Source organism: Apium graveolens, chromosome 11 (assembly GCF_009905375.1).
Source record: "Apium graveolens cultivar Ventura chromosome 11, ASM990537v1, whole genome shotgun sequence".
Lineage (NCBI taxonomy): Eukaryota > Viridiplantae > Streptophyta > Magnoliopsida > Apiales > Apiaceae > Apium > Apium graveolens.
Genome location: NC_133657.1, coordinates 201935568 through 201956223, shown reverse-complemented (window position 1 = coordinate 201956223; position 20656 = coordinate 201935568). Strand labels below are relative to the sequence as shown.

Here is a 20656-nt window from a genome sequence, read left to right as displayed (position 1 = left end):
TTATCAGCTGACCTTTGTTGTTGCTCGCCCTCAACTTGTGCAGGCTCATTAGCACAATGATTATCTTCAGAATCTGAAGGAGTGTCAGGATTTGGATCATCAGGATTTGACAGTTCATTAGAGTTTGATCCAGATTCCAATAATGCCTTTTCATTTGCAAAGACTAAACTTTCATGAGTGTCTTCTTCAAAACCAGGAATCTTCTTATCATCAAAAGATATATTTATGGAGACTACTACAGTGTGTGTTCTAAGATTAAACACTCTGTAAGCTTTTGATAGTGAGTATCCAACAAAGATTCCTTCATCAGCCTTTGATTCAAACTTTCCAAGCTGATCAATATGAGTTCTCAAAACAAAGCACTTACATCCAAATACATGAAGATGTTTAAGACTGGGCTTCTTTTCTTTTAGAATTTGATAAGGAGTAACACCATGTCTATTTATCAGAGTGATATTCTGAGTATAACATGCTGTGTTTACTGCTTCAGCCCAGAAGTAAGTGGGTAGTTTTGCTTCCTCTAGCAGAGTTCTGCCAACTTCAATTAAGGTTATGTTCTTCCTCTCAATAACACCATTTTGCTGAGGTGTACCAGGAGCTAAGAATTGTTGTTCTATGCCTTTGTACTTGCAAAATTCCTCCATTTTTGAGTTCTTGAATTCAGTGCAAATATCACTCCTTAGAATTTTCACTTTATGAGTGGATCCATTTTCAATTTGCCTTATGTGGTCCAGAAGAATTTCTGGAGTTTCATCCTTCCTGTGTAGAAAATAAACCCATGTATATCTAGTGAAATCATCAACAATTACAAGTGTGTACCTTTTCTTGTTGATGGACATTTTTTTCACTGGTCCAAAGAGGTCCAAATATAGCATGTGATATGGTTCAGAGATAGAGAATTCGGTTTTGCTTTCGAAAGATACTCTTCTTTGTTTAGACTTTTGGCAAGCATCACAAAGACCATCACTTGAGTATAGCATGTTTGGAAATCCTCTTACAAGCTCCTTCTTGGCAAGTTCATTGATTGAAGTGAAGTTGAGATGTGAGAGCTTCTTATGCCAGTTCCAGCTCTCATCTGCTGATGGCTTAGAGATAAGGCAAGTAGCTTCCTTTTCAAGACCTTCATGTAGCCTTGCTTCATAAATGTTACCGTGTCTGTATCCTATCAAGATAATTTTCTTTGACTTGTTATGAACAACTTCACATTGTGAGTCATAGAATACCACATGATAACCTCTGTCAGTGATTTGACTGATGCTTAGAAGATTATGCTTCGGTCCTTCCACCAGAGCTACATTCTCTATTGCCACTCTTCCAATTATCAAGTTGCCATTTCCAGAGTATGTCCTACATTTCCATCTCCATAAGATACATATGGGTCAACCTTCTTCTCAAATTCTGATAGCAGGGATTTATTTCCAGTCATGTGTCTTGAACATCCACTATCTAAGACAAGTGTATTTTTCTTGTTACCCTGCAATCAGAAGAATAATTAATTAGAAGGATTTTTAAGGACCCACACTTGTTGGGTCCTCTTTTTGGACAACTTATGCCTTTGTGTGTCAAGAGTACTTTTGACAGTCTTTCCTTTGTCAGGATTTGTCTTGTTAGAAGCAAGTTTAGTAAAATTAACAGAACTAATCACACAAGCAACTTTATAAAACTTATGCAAAGGTTCATAGTAATTGTGATACAACTTGTGATAAGAACTACAAGTATAAATCGAATGTCAACTACTACCATAATGAAAACAAGGATTTTGTGGTTTGTAAAATACTGATCTACCCCTAACATCAGACTCAGGAATAGCAGTTTTCCTTTTCTTATTCCTCCTGCAATCAATAGCAAGATGATTAGTATTTCCACAGTTAAAACAAGTTTTTCTAGGAGCATTGGGAACAACCTTGTAGTTTGAGTCCTTAGAAATACCTTGCTTATCATTCCTGTTTCTTTTAGGACTTTTTACCTGAGGTTTATCAGTAACCTCAGATATTTTCTTTTTCAATTATCTTGCTGACAAAAGTCCTATGTTCTTTTCTTTCTTAACAGACTTAATGGTTTCCATGCTTTTCTTTCCTTGAGTTTTATCACTTACCAGTTTTTCTTGTGATACTGATGTTGAACCCTTTTCAAAAGTATATTTGGGTTCATCAGCTTTTGATGAAATAAACTTAACAGGAGTTTTAAGGGAAATTTTCAGTGTCAACGTCCTTAATTCCATCTTTATAGCCTAGGCATTCTTTCTAGTTTTATTTTGAGATCATCTCATGAACCTTTTTTCCTGAATCAGTCTAGACTTTAAGAGGTTTTTCTCTCATTCTCTAGATACTTTTCTAACATACTGTATCTAGCCTCAAGAATCTTAACTTTATGTTTAGCTCTTTCACATTCTTTCTTCAAATCTATCTGATGTATTAAGTCAGACTCTAACTGATCATTCCTAGATATTCAGTTATAAGTCTATCATTTTCTAAAGTCTTATTCTTAAAACTACCATGCAAAGATTTAAGAATAGATTTCAATTCAAATATATTTTCAGTATCAAAAGAGAAGAAAAGAGTTTGTACCTTGGCTCAGAAGCGGATACTGCTCCTTTACCTTTCAATGAAAGCTCTAGGTAAGTGAGTATAGGATCATCAAGGCTGGCCATTAGTGCATATCATGTGTTTTTATCTTCAGAGTCTGAGGAGTCCATCCAATTCTTACTTGAAGTGATCAAGGCTTTGCTCTTCCCTTTATCATGCTTTGTTTTCTTGCACTGTGAGGCAAAGTGACCACGTTCATCACAATTATAGCACTTGATCTTTGTCATGTCTAGCTTCCCAGCTTTAGAGTCCTTTCCATCTTTTCTCCCAGTTGACTTCTTTTCACCTCCAGTGAACTTCTTCCTGAAGCTTCTCTTGTTCCTAGAATTCCTGAATTGCATTCTCCTGAAGCCCTTAACCAGCAATGCGTCCACTTGCATGACATCAGAATCTGTCATGTTCTCATCAGTTTCAGAATCAGTATCATCATCAGGATTTGATGATGAATCATCAATATCTGATTCTGGTAAATTGTTCTTCATTCGTACAGCTCCAACAGACTTTTCTTTTGAAGCTTTATCATTAACTTTCAAAGCAACAGATTTCCCTTTACTATTTTTCCTCTCTCTCCTTTGCTGAACCACCAAATCATGAGTTCTCAGCATGCCATAGACTTCATCCAGAGTAATTACTTCCAGATCATACTGATGTCATATGATTGAAGTCTGAGTCTCCCATTCTTCACTCAAAGCTCTCAAAAACTTGGTGTTTGAATCCTCTCGATCATACACCTTTCCCACCAAAGACAGATTGTTTAGCAGAGTCAGAAATCTGTCATAGATGTCAATAAGACTTTCATCAGGCTTGGCCTCAAAGTGTTCATATTCTTGAATCAGTACAACCCTTCTGTTCTTCTTGATGGCCATGGTTCCTTGACATTGAATTTCAAGAGCATCCCAGATTTCTTTGGCAGTCTTGTAGGCTATAACCCTGTTTGACATCACATAATCAAGATTGTAATGCAAAATGTTTCTTACCTTTGCATCTTTCAGCACAGCTGCTTTCTCTTCTGGTGCCCATTCTGTCTTCACCTTCGGTTGATAATGTTCAGCAACCGTAGGAGTTGCAGACACCAGTTTTGTTGGCATGAAGGGTCCATCATTAGTTACATCTAGATAATCTGGATCTGTAGCTTCCAGGTACATGAGCATCTTCACCTTCCATGTTGGATATTTAGTTTTTTTCAGAATGGGAATTTTAATGCTTTCACACTTGTTCAGAGACATGGCTAGATCGTTTCTGATTGTAAATTTATCAGTGAGCTCTGATACCAATTGTTGCCCAGTAAAGATACAATTGTTTAAGGGGGGTTGAATACAATTGTATAAATATTTCGAACAAGTAATAAAATATAACAGCTTTTTATATTTCTGATAAAAACTGTTACAAAATCCTCTCAAGAAATACTGATATTCTTGAGAGCTGCTAGGTCGAATGATCCTCGAGTATTGTTCACTAAGTGATGACCTAAACTGCGTTTATATACTACACAGCTATAACAGATTAATCTAAGATATGTATTATCAAAAACTAACTGAAACTGATACATATCTTAAACTAAACAGATAAAGTCCTATCTCTCAGATGTAACAGATATCTGCTCTACATTATAAGGAACAGAACAAATCCTCTAATGTTGACTGTCTTCAAATACTGATGTCATGCAAATGCTGATAACATGCCAACTCCTGATGGTACATCAGATCTTGATGACATCCGAACAGCTAGATCCTGAGCTTCTTCTGATCATTGAGAATTCAATATGTAACATTAATATCTTTGAGGTCTTTATAGAATCAAGTCAATTGATAATATGTATCAAAATTACTAACTTCAAAATCAAAATTTTACCCATTTTGAAAAAATGCTCGAAATTTGGCTACATGACCCAGCCGAAAATACATCATCACTATCTAGGTTTAATAAATTTAAATTACGAGCTCGACGAGAATATCTTACCAATAAGGATAAATTTTATAATATCTTATATTAATAAAAATTAATATTTTTGAGATTTTTATACGATCAAGTCAATTAATATTATGTATCAAAATTACTAAATGACTGGTTTTACATTATTACATATGAAAATTGACACAATATTTAAATATATTCAAAATTTGACATGAGATGTTACGAGCTCCGTTAAAACTACGAAGATATACTAAATCGATTTATTTTTTAATACTTCACTTTAAAAAAATTAGGTTTAAAATATTATTCAATGATGGTGAATTTATAAAGAGGAGCTCCCAAAGTCCTATTATTTCATTCTCTTTAGAAAAAACTAAACTACAACTATAAAGTAAAATTAATAATTTTCATTAACATGTTATTTGAAAAATGGTAAGATATTTGATGCTTCTTTATAAAAAAATAGTTTATTTGTTGCATTATTTAATTAAAGATATATTTATATTCAAATATTTGTGAGACAAACCCTAAATTTTATATGGTTATTATAAGTAATCATATACATAAAGTCCAATATTTTTTTGTGGAGTTCTAAAGTCCAAAATCCTAAATTTATATTAAAATCCAATCTAATGGTTCAGATTTTATGTTTCTAATAATTTAAAAACTAAAATAACAAACTACATGATATAAACGTGTGTTATGATGTTATATCATTAATGTTCAGCAAATTGAATATTTACGTGTTTTACAACGTGAATATGCATGTTTTTCAAACTGATCATGTTCTATAAAATCAAATGTCCTGCAATGTTCAACTTGACAAATGTATGAGATTTGCACACGATTCACATTATAATACGTTTTACAAAATATTTTATACTATTTTACTTGCAGAACATATATGAACTTCTGTGCTCAACTAAAAATAAGGGCTCAATATAACTTAACTCCTATATATATAATAAACTTGAAAAATTATAGAATTCAATATTTTTTAAAAAAAATTTAAAATTAGCAATAATAAATTTACAAAAAAAATATATTTAGTGTTGGAAAATATTGTACAACTATTTTGAATTATTTGAAAAAAGGTTAAAACTATGATGTATTGTACTATTTGATTTAATTCATGTTATGCTATCTAAATAAAAAAAATTAATATTAGTCGATATTTTGAAAGAATTAACAAGTTCAACTAATATTTGTAAAAAATTAATCAAATTGAATATATTTAATTTTAGAAAAATAATATACAATGTTATCAAGCTACTATTAAAAGAAAAATTAGAATCATAAATGAAAGAAACTTCAAAATAATTTGAATGATGATATTAATACAAATTTATCTTCAGATTCTTAAAAAAAACTTCTAAATATGAGTAATTACTCTTTACGATATATAAATTATTTTTATGTCACATCCATGACAGATACTCTGTTGAGTAAACATAGATATTGTTTGATTGTCAGTGCTACTACGACTACGATATATAAATAATTTTAATTTATTTATTAGATAATTACAATTTTTGAATCATCATAAATACATGTTATTTGAGTAATTTACCGAATAACAATCAGATATATACATGCCAAGATATCTAGCATATAAATAAACGAGACCAACATAATTTACTCGAAAATATAATAAATAATAATTTACAAACATACACACACATGTGACTTTATCTTTATCAATATTAAAAGATTCAATTTTAATGGTGTATATAAGAGTTATTGATATATATACCAGAAAAAAATAACAAAAGTCTTTTATGTTCTGAAAATGAGAATGATCAATTAAATTAAAATTTTTTTTTCAATGTGTTAAAAACTAAATAAATTATGTCAATTTTAATTTATGAATTCACAATTATCTGATATCTTATAAAATTAATTTTGTATAATAGAGATGATTAAAAGTTAAGTACACGCTTGAGATCAACTTTAGTTAAGGAATCAAGACATTAACAATGATATTAAATCTACATAAACGTTGAATTAAAAAAATAAACTTATATTAATTGTAGTGTAAATTCTATTTCGTTGAATATTACAATTACAGATCTTGACTACTTTAATTATACATTACTAATCCTTTTAAATTAAGCAAGGTAATTGTAAATTAGTAATGAATTTAGTAATAAAATATCTCAATACTTCGAGTTTATTTGACCTAAACTCAAAAAAATTACTCTACTCTGCAATATACATATATGTCAATTTTTAGTTTCTTTTATAAACATATTGATAATATTTGATGGATTAACTTCAATCTTTTTCTTTTACACGTATAGTGACTCCTCTGTTTGTATTAATCTAGTAAATACATATTACAAAACACAAACAAGAAAATATGTATTATGATTATTGAGATATATTAGAAACGTTATGAACGTTATTAATATTTTACATGAAAATCATACACATTGATAATACTCAACTTGTATTTGATATGTTTTACAATGTTATACAATATTTATCAATAAAAAAATGATCAAGAATTTTACTAATATAATTGTATGGTGTACAAAAAAATACAGAAAATGACCCGTGTCTCGCACAGATTATTATGTTAGTTACTACTGACCAACCAATTACTTTTTCAACTAAAACACGTTACCTTTTTACTTACCTCCTTTCTCAAAAATAGTACATATAATTCTATTTAATTTAATAAATTAAAAATAATGACACTTTAATTATTTAATTACTAATAACTAACCAATATTTTTTAAACTAAAAACGTTATCATTTTTATATTTTCTAATTCAAATATATATGTTCAAAAATGTAATTATCATCAGGTCATTATATTTAAAAAATGTCAATAACACGAGTTTTTAAGCTACGTACATAATATACATGATATGCCATAATTAGAAATACTGTAATTTTGTATCTTTATTTTGTGAAATTAGTTTACCAGATAGCTAATGTATCTGTTTTTCATACTATGTTTAATATTTCAAGAATATGTAAATTCAATTACATATTTTCTAATAATTAATGCAATAAATATTTTATGTGATAATTTTTTAAAGATAATTACAATTTATTTTATGTAATTTATGACGTACATTTGACATTTAATCACCAAGTCACTCGATGTTTTTGACGAGTATGATGACAACTATAAAACTTTAAATTGACACATGAAAATGTTCTCAAAAACAAAATTAAACTATACTAACGTTAATATCTATAGAATTGTATTATGATGAGTTATAAATTAGGAAATAACTAAATAGTAAATTATTTTTTATCAGTTTACTCCAACATCAAACTTTTTCTTTTAAAAACACAATGAATGAATACATGACGAAACTACTGTAAAGTCACATAAATACTTTTAGAACACTTCACAATATAACTCTTATTCATGTAAAAATGCACCTGTATTTGTTACTCATTCATTTTTCATCTACTTAAAAAACTAAAACATTTTTTTTTTAAAACTAAATTTTTTAAAAAACACAGCCCAAAACATCTCATTTTTTAGGTTCAACTACCCAAAATATCTAAAAACTAGTAATAGTGTTTAAAACATCTCAATTTTTGGATTCGCCCAGAATACTCATTTTTTTTTAAATAATAAAAGTTTCCCGTATATAAGTATTTCAAGCAATTGAGCGTCAAAATTGGGTCCAAATTAATTTTTTCTACGGTATTTCTTTAATTTATTTGAATATCATTATAAACAACCACTTATCTTCTTAATAGGCCCAATTAAAACCCAAATCAAAGGCCCAAACTAAAAGCCCAACAAACCTAGAGTTCAAAACCCTACAATCCATTATTATATAACCTTCTCTACGCCTCCAAGTTCACAGTGGCTGCAATTTCCAAACCCTAGGTAAGCAATTCTCTACATCTCTATCCTCTGTCTCTCTCTCCAGTTCTTTACGTATAATCTCTCTCTCTCTCTCTCCCCCCCTCTCTCTCTCACTCTCTATCTCATTTGTGTTAATCAGGTGGAGAGAAAGGTAAGTGAAAGGTAGCTAAAAATGGCGGTGCCGATGCTGACGAAGAAGATCGTGAAGAAGAGAGTCAAGAAGTTCAAGAGGCCATGGAGCGACCGTCTCGTCACTGTCAAGGTACTAATTCTCTCATTTTATAAAATTTTTAATTTCTCATTTTTTTAATTTCTGATTGTTTTTAATGTTTTTTAGTTGATTCTGTTTGTTTTGAATCCAGCGTTGTTGATTTGTTCTATTGTCTAATTTGTGGATTTTTATGTAACGATTATATGCATTTATCTAGTTTTGTTGTTTTGATGATTAAAATTCGATAATTAAAATAATATTTCGAAACAAAAGTCTGTTAACAATCATTGTAGAACACAATGCTAGATTGCGGAACTTATTTTAGAGATGAAAGTCTGTGTACACCTTTAATTTTTAAGGTGATTGAGTATTTTTCGTTTTTATGTAGGTAGTTAGGTATAGTGAGGAATATGATGATAGAATTGTCGCCCCAGTCTAACTTGCATCTCGTGATGTAAAATGGTGATAGACATTTATTTTTGTCTGATTCCTTCTATAACAGAATTTCTGATTCTTGTAGTTTTTCTTAGTACTAATTTGGTAGATGCTGATTAAGTTTTTTTTGAGAAACGAGGATGCTAACTGGTATAATCTGGCTTATGCGATGAATGTAATTATGCACTACAGGATGTCTTTTAATAAAATGTGATGATTGCAATCTCTGCTGAGAAATTATGATTATTCTCTGGCTGGAATGCTGCTAGTGTGATTTTAATATCTTAGTTTTTTGTATTCTCTGTTTGTGTTGCAGTCTATGATGAAAATTGTAATATACCTGATTGTTCAGTGATTATCATAAACAATTTCACCATCTTTCGACTGAGACTGCACATATCAGTGTATCTAGATTTCTTTTTGTTGCTTTGTCATTTCATACTAATAGAAAGGTGCATATGGAACTTTTTTCGAGGCCATAGTTTGTGATACAGTTAGGTTTCCTCTGTACTAAAGTATTGCATTTGTTTGACTTGCAATTGTTATAATTCTGTTATAATTGGAGCCTGCTTGCTGCCTCTTACTCTGTACATGTTCCAAGTGTTTTGAATTTGTTTATGACTCGGTTATTTATCGAATGCAGCCAAACTGGCGTAGGCCAAAGGGTATTGACTCCAGGGTTAGGAGAAAGTTCAAGGGAGTAACACTGATGCCTAACATTGGTTATGGCTCAGACAAGAAGACCCGCCACTATCTTCCTAATGGCTTCAAGAAGTTTGTTGTACACAACACCAAGGATCTTGAACTCTTGATGATGCACAACAGGTAAAGCCGTTCATTCATATTGTCACGTTTTCGTTTTACTGCTTTTTGGTTATCTTGGTTAGTTACTGTTTGTTTCTTGTTTTGCAGAAAATACTGTGCAGAGATTGCACACAATGTTTCCACCAAGAAGAGGAAGGAGATAGTAGAGAGAGCTGCCCAGCTTGATGTCGTGGTTACCAACAAGCTTGCAAGGTTGCGTAGCCAGGAAGACGAATGAGGAGTGACCAAAGGAAGTTCAACATTACATTTAGTAGTGAGCTTCATGTTTTAGTTTTATTGATGCTTTTGAAAAGATTCTATTATTATGTTAAGTTTTGGGAGGTTCAGTTGGAATACAATGGTGGTTTTATTTTAATCAAACATCTATTTTTCGGTCTTTCTTCAGTATGATATGATTTAACTCGGTCGCAACTTAAGTGTTCCCCAGGTAAGTTTTATTCGGTGTCCTTGTCTTTTAGTTATATCGCCTTCTCATTCATAGATCAGTCAATAGCTCAATTTCGAGTATGAGAAAGTGTTCAATCATAAATCATAATTATTAAAATCATATCACCATTAATTTTTTGCCCTGATTTTTTTCAATTGTTAATCGTGGGTGCTAAATTATGACCACTACTTAATTTTTTTTTTTTATTACAAATCTATAATTATTATATATTTAATATAAATATATTAAAGTTATCATATATTTGGATAAATAAAATTTAAAATAATTTAACTATAAACGGAACTTGTGTATTCCACCAGATTTAAACTAATACTTTTTAAAGAACAAAGACTAACGGAGCATGTTTATGAAAAGGAAAGGAAAGGAAAGATTATGTAGAATCTGGTGTCGGACATTGCTTTGCCCCTAGTTTAAATCATTCACCAACATATTAGAGAAAATTAAAGAACTCAAAATCTGAAATCGTCTTATCGTGCAGTAAACTCACATAATTTTTATCCGGTACTCCATCTCATATTAAGTGTTTTGTTTTGAGTAGTTTTAGCCTTCAAATTATTCGTCACTTAAGCACTTCAACTTTGTCAAATTAAATAAAACCCCAAAAGTCTACCCATATATTTGAAATTGTTTAAACTTGGATATTGAAGTCATGTATCGACATGAACTACCACACAAATGGTCTTTAGCAACATCAAAAAACGGTGTTGTCACAAAAAATGTTGTCTTATGTGACAAAAATTTGAATAAGATGATGTATAACAACATTAATTTAAAATGTTGCCATGCATGTTGCCTTAGTACAGCTATACCAACACCTATATGAGTGTTGCCTTAAATACATGAAAAAGTATTAAAAATAGAGGAGTAAAAAGCCCGCTCCTTGGGGAAAAAAAGCCCTCTAAGAAAAAATTGGTAGAGGAGTAAAAAGCCCGCTCCTTGGGGAAAAAAAGCCCTCTAAGAAAAAATTGGAAAGCCCGCTCAGTTCAATTTGTCAATTACAACACAAAACAAAATAAATAAAATATAAAAAACAATTATAAAACCAAAAAACCAAAAAAACACTCCATCTCTCCATCTCTCTAACTCTCGCAGATCCTTCAACGACGCTTATCTGCAACTATACACACATACACTCATACAGAAGAAAAGCTGAACAACACCGAGGATGACATCGCCGTCGCCGATAAAAGGATCGCCGGAGAGCGAAGCAGGCGGTCAGTTTAAGTATTTCGGATGGGTGTATCATTTAGGCGTTAATAAAATTGGTCATGAATATTCAATCATTTAGGCCTTCGTTTTCTGTATATTCACGGCAGTCACCTTTTTATGTACAAGCGAGATCCTCACGAGCATCCCGACATTGTAGAGTCCTCTTTCCTCTTGTGCTTTTATGTATTCAATTTAATTTTTATTATTGATTCTAAAGCATTTTCGGTAAATACTCTCAAATCTCAACTCGGAACCTAATAAATTGTTTGTGCTTTTCATGGATTGATTAAGAGTGAGGGGTGTTTAAATATTTTGATGGATAAATGTAGTGGTTCGGTTCTTACGGAGATGCAGAGAAATGGAGGGAGACTTACTCTTGAGCAAATCTTGAGGTTTGTGTGCTTCCTTTTTGTTTGTTCCGTACTTACGTTTAATGCTTGTCTTGGTGATTTCATTTTTATCGTTACCTATATTAGTTGTCTGACTAATTTCTAGGATGGATCTACTACTTGTGGTGTTATTTATGGCCCTAAAAATATCATGTGCTGGATGCGATAACAACTTAATGTTGTGCTATGAAAGTTTGTGGTCCGAGAAATCATCTTGAATATTATACATCCATTCTATCGCTTTGTTGGTAAGGATATGATGGAGGATCCGAAGTATCCAATGAAGGACAACACAGTGCCTGTATGGGCTGTTCCGGTAAGTTTATTTTGTACCGTGGTGTAAGATATTTTTCATTTTAATATAACAATCCTCTGTTGGTGATTATATCTCTTCCTCATTTATATTGCTTTACTTCAACATAATTTCATATTAAGAGCTGCACAATAATAAGTCTGTATTTTCATGCCAGTTGATAGGCTATTACGAGCAATATTTGAACCATAATACTGCAACATGACCACCGAGGCTTGAGAGAGACAATACGCTCTGAAAATTACAAATGTAGCTTTTTTAGTGCAATTGTATTTTGTAGCTAGAGGCACATGTGGTAAATACTGGAAAAAAGGAGTTCTATAACGCATATAATGCTTTACAGTATTTCGAATTGGAGGAGTATCGGCCGATGCTGTTTTTTATTTACTGTGGCAATTAAAACGCATATAAATTCTGTTTTAATTTATTGATCGAACCTAGAGAAGGTGGATTTCGAGCCACCCTTTTTGTCTTTGATATGGAAACATATTGCACCATGCACTTGTAATTAATGGCTAAAATACTTATTTTTAGTAGTATCAGAACATCAAATAGAGCTTCATTTCTAATACTTTATGTATGTTACAGGAGTGACGGGGTTGGATAATATAGGCTTGGTGGCAAACATGGTGAGCCTGGTGTTGTATTTCATGAATGTCATGTATTTAAGTATATCTGGCTCTACAAACACCACTACCAACTACCTGGGTACTATTTTCGTGCTTACATTACTTGGAGGGCTAATCTCTGATTCGTATATGAGCCGCCTCAACACTTTCTAGTGTTTGGAGGATTCGAGTTACTGGTAACTAGATACATTTATCCGTGCTAATTTTATCAGTTATAAAGATTTTGGAAACATAACATATCTAATTATTTTTAGAAAAAAATAGTCTTTTTCAGGGCTATTTGTTGATGATCATTCAGTCTCATGATCATTCAGTCTCATTATTTTGAGCTACAACCTGAAGCCTGTGGGAATTTTTCTGGGATTTTCTTGCATCTACTAGTGAAGATCGGGTTAGAGTTTGGAAAATTGGTTTCAGGGCACAACCTGATTGCATTCATGAATTAACCTTTTCTGGAAAAGAATTCCGTTGTTGTGTTTTCCATCCTCAGTACCGCTCGTTATTGGTGATAGGCTGCTCTCAGGTAAGTTTAGCATTCTTGTTGCTTAACTTGTGCATAAGCTTAAATACCTGTTTAAACTGCAAAACTTAAATTTTGGCTGCTAGTTGTATAACCATCGCTAAATTAGAAGCAGATTCTGTTGCTCGTCTGCAAAATTTATGTGTAACAAGTTAATTGTAATTAGTTGCTTGACATTACTTTCCGCGGAAATGTTCCGAGTTGAGATTTGAGAGTAATTACCGAAAATGCTGTCTATGAAATTAAAATTTTGCCAGTAATCAATCTGTAACCTATATGTGTTGAGTACGAATTAACACTACTCAATTTGGTTTTCGATCTGTACACCTGTACATACACTTTTCTGGCTTACGTACTCGTATATGTGTTATTTATTATCGATTTGATTATGTTATCTGCAGAAATGCGAAAAATTTCTTAGTTTCGGTTTTTAATTTTTATCATTTATTGAATCAATTTGCTGTTTGCTCTTTCTTTGAGTTAAAGTTAACGTAATCTCTCTCTGTCTCTCTCTCTCTCTCTGGGGGGCGTGTGTGTGTTTGTTTGTCCCTCTCCCTCTGCTTGTTCAATATGAATTAGCACACAAGATTTTGTGATCTCTGAATATGAAGTATCTCTTGTTTGCAAATCTCTAAAATCTTTTGATCCATGTTCTTTTTTTTTTGCAGATTTCAATTTAGTTTTGAAAAAAATAATTACAAAGATATATATAGATATGAGAAGCCTCGCACATGTCTTATTTGTACCACATACAACACAAGGCCATGTAATTCCAATGATGGATTTCTCCAAGAAACTTGTACACCATGGCTGCAAAGTCACTTTCGTGAACATAGACTTCATTCATAAGTGGGAATTAAGATAGTTGCATTCAATCCTGCATCCGCCTTTACTATTTCCTTAGAATGGAGTATCCCTAAACTAATTGAGGATGGAATTATTGAAGAAACCGATGGTGATTACAAATTTCCAAATATTTTATAAGTTTTAGAATAACTTCATATAGGTTGCACTGTCGATAATTCCTGAGTTGCTTGACATTACTTTCAGCAGTAAGCATTCTGTTTGATGGAGAGTGCAAAAATTGTTAAAGAAAGTTCTCCTATGGAATCTTTCCCTAACCCAGTACTAGCCTCAAAAAGCAAGGATACTAGTGTAAAGGTGGAACCTGAATTACATGTATCAGCAATGGGCGGTTCGAAACTGGTCAATGAGCAAGATCCTTCTGATATCATGACTCCTCAACAGAATCAAGGTCTTCCTGCAGAAAATACAGTAGTTGAAACAACACCAAATCATGAAAGCTTTGTGGATCTTTTGATGCAATTTCATATGAGCTAAAAGTCATAGAAAATGAGCTTCTGATATTGACCGAAACATGTAATCTTATCTTGTATCATAAGCTTTTAGGTCGAAATAGTTGGAATTGTATGACTTTAAAATTTATTCAAGTATGAGTTTAAAGTTTATATTCACATTAATTTGACATTGCATATCTTAGTTGGAATTGGTTTGTATATTATTTTTGATTCCTTGGTTGAAATTATTAAAACTAGGAGGTCTTTTTAAGTATCAAGCTATTCAAAAAATACCACTAAAAATGTTGCCTTTGTCTTATAAAGTGTTGGCAAAAATAATTCGAATCCCACGGGAGGAGAATTTATGATTATGCCTCCTTAGTCAGAGCCCGTCGCTTAAATGCGGTTTACCTTGGTTCACGTGGTTTGCAGGCTATTGCGTGAACCCGTAGGGTTTACCCAGTGCGCACCCGAAGGGTAGCGGCTGCGGGTTACCTACGAAAAAAAAATAAATTCAATTGGTGTTGCTATAACATGATGAGGTGTTGGCAAAATAAGAAATGTTAATCGAGTAGTGTTGCTATAGATGGAGAAAGATGTTGCAATAACAATTAAGTCAACATCAATATTGTGTTGCTATTGACTATAGGGTGTTGCCATAGAGTTAAAACCAACACCAGTGTTGATGTTGCTATTGAGTAAAAAATGTTGCCATAGGACCCTAAAGCAACATAATATGGATGTTGGTATTATTTTCTAAAATGTGTTGGCATAACATCAAAGGCCACATGCAAATTTTCAACACCCACAAAATTGACTAAAGTGTTGCCTTACGCCCTATAGCTACATTTTTCAGCATTTTTAATATTTTTTTTGATGTTGCTGAAGACCATTTATGTGGTAGATATGCAGTAATTCACTTTAACAGATTGTTCAAACTGATATAAAACATCTTCACATTTATCGAACTCTTTTCTTATCTTTTCGACACGTTTCTCACAAAAATTAGGTTCAATCCTCGTCTTACTTTCAATTTTCTCATCTTCATTCATACCTCTTCCAAAACTATGCTCCATACACTTTTGAAAATAAGAAATCAGCCCTTTCAATTGTGTAATAGCAACTCCAATGTCCATATCTTCTGATTGTAAAAGCTTAAAAATCTTAAGTTATTTTATAATTTTTCTAAAAACTACTCTCAATTTTTTTTAAAAAATTTGCCCCTGGACGGTGGATGTCCCATGCAATGGCTTGCTCTCGGGACCAACACTGAATGTATAGTACATTTTGCCTCTATGTGGTGCAAGTGAGTTAAGATAGACAAAATCTTGTTCATATATCAATTCATGGTGGCCTGGTCCCGGTCTAACTGTTGTATGCGTAACGGAACTCGACATTTTACTAGTATGGATGTCTTGGATATGAATTCTCACATCAATATGGATTTAAGTGGACGGACATGGTAACATGCTTAGTTGCCATCAGGAGTTCAGGTGTACGCAAACTGATCCGGACACCACATATAAGTTAAAGAAAAGAAAATTTGCATCCAGCTGAGCATGCTCTGTTCGTATTGCAGCTATGGTGAAGATTGTTATATCCCTGGTTGTTCTGTGATTATCATAAACAATTTCACCATCTTTCGACTGAGACTGCACAGATCAGTGAAAAAAATATTTTTGATCTTATACTCTTTAAGAGTCCCCTCAATTGTACGATACTTTTCGCTACAATTGACCAACAACATACATAACCAATACCAATAATTAAATTAAACAAATTGGGGTGGGAGGACTCGAACCTGAGTCCCTCCCTAAACCGAGCTCTGATACCATGTTAAGTAATCAATCGCACTAAAGTCTTAGGGTGGTAGAGGAAGGTCCGAACATGATCTTATACTCTTTAACAGTTTTGTCATTTCATACTGATATGAAGCTATCCGCCTATGAAACTTGTTTCTAGGGCCATAGTTTGTGATACAGTTAGGTTTCTTCTTTCAATAAAGTATTGCATACATTTGACTTGCAAATGTGTTTTATACAAAATTTCTATCTATCCTGTTATTATTGCAGCCTGCTTGCTAAATGAGTTTGATGTTATATATTAGCAGTTTGCTGACTCTGTACTATGTACTAAGTGTTGGGCATTGTTATGTACTTATCTATCGAATGCAGCCAAACTGGCATAGGCCAAAGGGTATTGACTGCAGGTTTAGGAGGAAGTTGAAGGGAGTAACATATTATGGCTCAGATAAGAAGACCAAGGATCTTGAACTCTTGATGATGCACAACAGGTAAAGCTGTTCATCGATTTTTTGAAGTGTTTTCTTTTTACTGTTTTTTGTTATCTGTTCATTATGTGCAGAGATTGCCCATAAAGTTTCCATCAAGAAGAGGAAATAGATAGTAGAGAGAGCTTCCCATAACGTCTTATCCTGCAGTAACCTCACATGATTTTATTCAATACATATTTGATGAAATTTTACAACTTGTAGAGAAGCCAATAACATTTTAGCAACAACCTTGACTTGAAAGGAGTTATAAAAGGACTTTTAATATATAGTAGTAAGGGTTATATTCTTAGAGTGTCCAGATAAGATTTCCCATCAAGCTTCTGAGCAAAAAATCCCTGGAGGAAATCCATAGTATTAATCCTTTTATAATTTGGAGTTTCCGGCGAGAGAAGGCTTGGTGCAGGACCAAAATCTCCCTGTAAGTTGGGGGCTAGAAAAGTAGCAACAGACATTCTCTCCTTCACAGAGTTAACAATGCCTCTATGCTCAATGCTAGGGTACGTTCCGTTAGTTATAACCTATTTATTCAAAGTGGCTATTTAAATCAACAAGTCTAAAAAACATAAAAGAAAAAGAGAAATCAGTGCACAGCATGGATACAAAACACATACCTCCAGAATGTCTCCAATGTTGACAACAAAACCCGAAGGCAATGGTTTAACTGGGATCCAAATGCCGTCCTTCCTAACCTGCAGGCCTTCGGTTTCATTAAGTTGATAAAGGATGGTGAGGCCAGTACCATCACTGTGAGGCGTGAGTCCAATAACTTGATCCGGTTGAGGGCATGGAGGATAGTAGTTCATCCTCATTGATTGCATGCCTTCTTCAAATAGCACTTCCAATTCTTCAGGGTTCATTTTTAGTGCCTTTGCCATTACACTAAAAATTTTCATAGCCAAGCTTTTCAACTCCATCGAATAAGCCTCTATGGCTTAAAATATTAATATTATCGTATTTAATACTAAATTTGTACATTACTGTACAACATACATGCATACTGTGATCTATGTTACTCGGACTCGGCTAGAATTGTCCGACATGCGTGTCCAAGTATCGGATTCGGCGACATTATAAAAAATATACATGTTTTTTTGCCTAAAATAAGTGTCCGAGTCCGAGAGTCCATGTCCTAGTGTCGAGTGTCCGACATGAGTACTCAAAGGTAAAATGAAGAGTCCGAGTAACATAGACCGTAATTACCTGAATGAAAGAGGGAGTTGCGGCAGTAAGTGAGGTTTTCTTAGTTCGGTAGGAAGGGTGATCATGAACAACATGTCGGCCCAATCAAGCTTCTGCTCATTCGACATCACGAAGGCTTGTCCATATCTTTCTACATCTCCGTCTAATTGACCAAACTTTCTCTTCTCTTCTAGTGGTAGCTTAAAGAACTCATCAACCTCAGTTTTCACTTTCTCTAATAATGAATAGCTGACCCCATGATTTATCAGCTTCAACGACACATCAATGCATGCGGAGAAATCAGTAAATAGATAAAAAAATTTCCAACATAAATGTGTTTGTAAGTTATAGTTAGAAATGATGATAAGATACCTGAAAGAAACCCCACTCTTTACAAGTATGGTGTAATTTTTTTAGCTCAGTGTCCATAACGTCTCCGTCAAGTAAGATCTCCATGTCGATTACAGGGACTTCAAGTGCAGAGCTGGAGCTGGAAAGAACAAGTTCTTGATTGTAACGTACGTATCGGGATGGAACTGCAGCAATCTTTTCCTTGGCCATTTCATAGACTGAAGGTACTTGGAGAGAGCTCCCCAGAACTGTTCCTTTTGCCACTTCCATCTTGGTATATTTTGTAGATTTGTCTATGCAGTGCAAGGGAGTTTATATGGACAAACTTGTTCACATTATCAAATAATTGTGGTCCGGTCCCATTCTTATGGTTGCATAACTTGCCGTAACGAAGCTCGACCATTAACTAATATGCAAACAAACTCTCCAAGTAAACAACTACCGCTCGAAATAAAAACGTTTCAGTTTCTGCTGTCAATGGACTACATTTAAATTTCTTGTTGGAGTCAATTAATAAGGAAATACTAGTACCTGTGTGGGAAGGTAGATGCATAGCCTAGAATTTAATTCTCAAATGAACACGGATCTTGGTGGATGGAGATGGGATGATACTGTTTTAGTCCTTAGGCGGATTAGTTGAGGTGTCCGATTGGAACATCTATAGGGCTGATCTAAGCAGAGTAATTTGAAGTTCGAGCTCGACCTTATAATTTTTTTTACTATTTTGCCCATATATTTTGATAAATATGACACCTAAACATTATAGTATTTTTGGTATCTTCAGTTGTAAAAATCACCGACACCTGATAGAAAACCATTATTTTCAATGATAAGTGTGTACTCTAAACTTTATATTCACGACACAATATAAATTTAGGGATGTTCGTCGTTATATTAATCCTTCTAAAATGAACCACACATATGAAATAATACGTAAATACCGTAAAAGTACACAAAAAATGATAATTTTTTTTAAATAAAGCTAGCCCGTGCCTTGCACGGGTAATAAAGCTAGTTATAATATAATTGAACGATTTTATTATTTCAAAAAAAATTATATAGAACTCTACAGGAAGTACAAGTATCGTAAATATAATAAGATTCCGACAAATGTATTATTTCATTGTAAAGTAACATATAATCTTATGTAATAGGAATCTAGGGGCGGAACCAACATACGGTGAAAGTAAGTGTTGGGTAGTGTCAACCCAAGTACCACATCGAGAAGAATAGTAATAAATATCTTGTATATATAGCATCCAGTTAAATGCATAAGTATGAGAACTTTTGGGATATGCCCAAATATAAATTCGTGCGGATTCAACCCAAAGAGGATAATATCATACTAATGTGGAGTTGTGGCTCGCTCGCGGCCCAACAAGTGATATTAGAGTTTCAGGTTGTAACGATCCATTGCAATCTCAAATGGGCTCGAGATGGGCCTAGTAACAACTGTAGGGGTGCCCCAGGATGAACTTAAGAGGAAAGAAGGTCGACCTTCCAGTATAGGCCTATGGGTAGCCAAAGAGCTAGATCATTCCAATATGTCAAGGGCGAGCCAGATCACATAGTCAGGTGGCAGATTCGGCAAGTGTCGGGCCCAATGTATGAAGGAGGATATTGTTAGGATTTGTCCCACATCGGTTGTGGGAAGGGCAGTTTATTAGTAAATAATCATCCAGTTTAACTCCATTAACATGAGTCTTTTTGGGATGTACGAAAAAATAAACCCGTGCGGACTCGGCCAAGAGCGAACAATATTATACTAACGTGGAGTTAAGGATACTTAGCAAGTCCAATAAGTGATACCAGAGCCTATGGTTCAATAGGATCTTAGGGGGAGTAACGGGCTGCGGTTGTACGATGTGGTAGATTGAAGGTAGCCTCGGTTCGTGATGAATTGGATTGGAGGAAAGGTCAAGATTTGATTGGCATGGTGGAGTACGGTGATGGATTTGCTGATAAAGTTACGTGCAGTTTGGCGGTTGACTTGCACCATGGATCAATTCGTTCGGGCTCGAGATGGAAGAAGATAAAAGAGATCCTCGCAATTTCTTCAATGACTTGATTGGCCGATTGAATAACTTGGAAGAGTGGATGAGTCTAGTGATTTTCTTCTAGAGGCTGAAAGATTGTGAAAGTAAGGAACTAGTGACTCAATGGTGAAATGAGGCACTCGTGGTTGATGCACATGATTCTGTAGATGGATATGCAGTTAC

General features: G+C 33.5%; 2 protein-coding genes, 1 long non-coding RNA gene and 2 other non-coding genes across 7 annotated transcripts; 4 read left to right on the top strand and 1 right to left on the bottom strand.

Annotated features, from left to right (window-relative positions):
- The first annotated feature begins 8249 nt into the window (after positions 1 to 8249).
- LOC141698379 (large ribosomal subunit protein eL32z) lies at positions 8250 to 10184 on the top strand. The gene is made up of 4 exons (XM_074503065.1): positions 8250 to 8358; positions 8477 to 8599; positions 9627 to 9808; positions 9896 to 10184. Exons 2-4 carry the CDS (start codon positions 8510 to 8512, stop codon positions 10023 to 10025), a joined length of 402 nt encoding a protein of 133 aa, XP_074359166.1. The 5' UTR covers positions 8250 to 8358; positions 8477 to 8509; the 3' UTR covers positions 10026 to 10184.
- Positions 8955 to 9038, top strand: LOC141699138 (small nucleolar RNA U31b). The gene has a single exon (XR_012565623.1). It is a non-coding gene; the product is annotated as a small nucleolar RNA U31b (small nucleolar RNA).
- Positions 9295 to 9378, top strand: LOC141699129 (small nucleolar RNA Z196/R39/R59 family). The gene has a single exon (XR_012565614.1). It is a non-coding gene; the product is annotated as a small nucleolar RNA Z196/R39/R59 family (small nucleolar RNA).
- A 1123-nt stretch (positions 10185 to 11307) lies between the features above and the next one.
- Positions 11308 to 14804, top strand: LOC141695208 (uncharacterized). 3 transcript variants are annotated; one of them, XR_012564377.1, is made up of 6 exons: positions 11308 to 11618; positions 11757 to 11857; positions 11961 to 12170; positions 12756 to 12972; positions 13051 to 13319; positions 13985 to 14804. It is a non-coding gene; the product is annotated as an uncharacterized LOC141695208 (long non-coding RNA). The 3 variants fall into 3 exon arrangements; XR_012564375.1 differs by having other exon boundaries at positions 11317 to 11618; positions 11795 to 11857; positions 13985 to 14803; XR_012564376.1 differs by having other exon boundaries at positions 11319 to 11618; positions 11795 to 11857; positions 13061 to 13319; positions 13985 to 14803.
- A 2245-nt stretch (positions 14805 to 17049) lies between these two features.
- On the bottom strand, positions 17050 to 18906 carry LOC141696757 (protein SRG1-like). Its single transcript, XM_074500884.1, has 4 exons — positions 18459 to 18906; positions 18108 to 18355; positions 17519 to 17786; positions 17050 to 17425 (listed from the first exon to the last, which is right to left on the bottom strand). The coding sequence occupies exons 1-4, from the start codon at positions 18705 to 18707 to the stop codon at positions 17186 to 17188; spliced, it is 1005 nt and encodes a 334-aa protein (XP_074356985.1). The 5' UTR covers positions 18708 to 18906; the 3' UTR covers positions 17050 to 17185.
- Positions 18907 to 20656: the final 1750 nt, after the last annotated feature.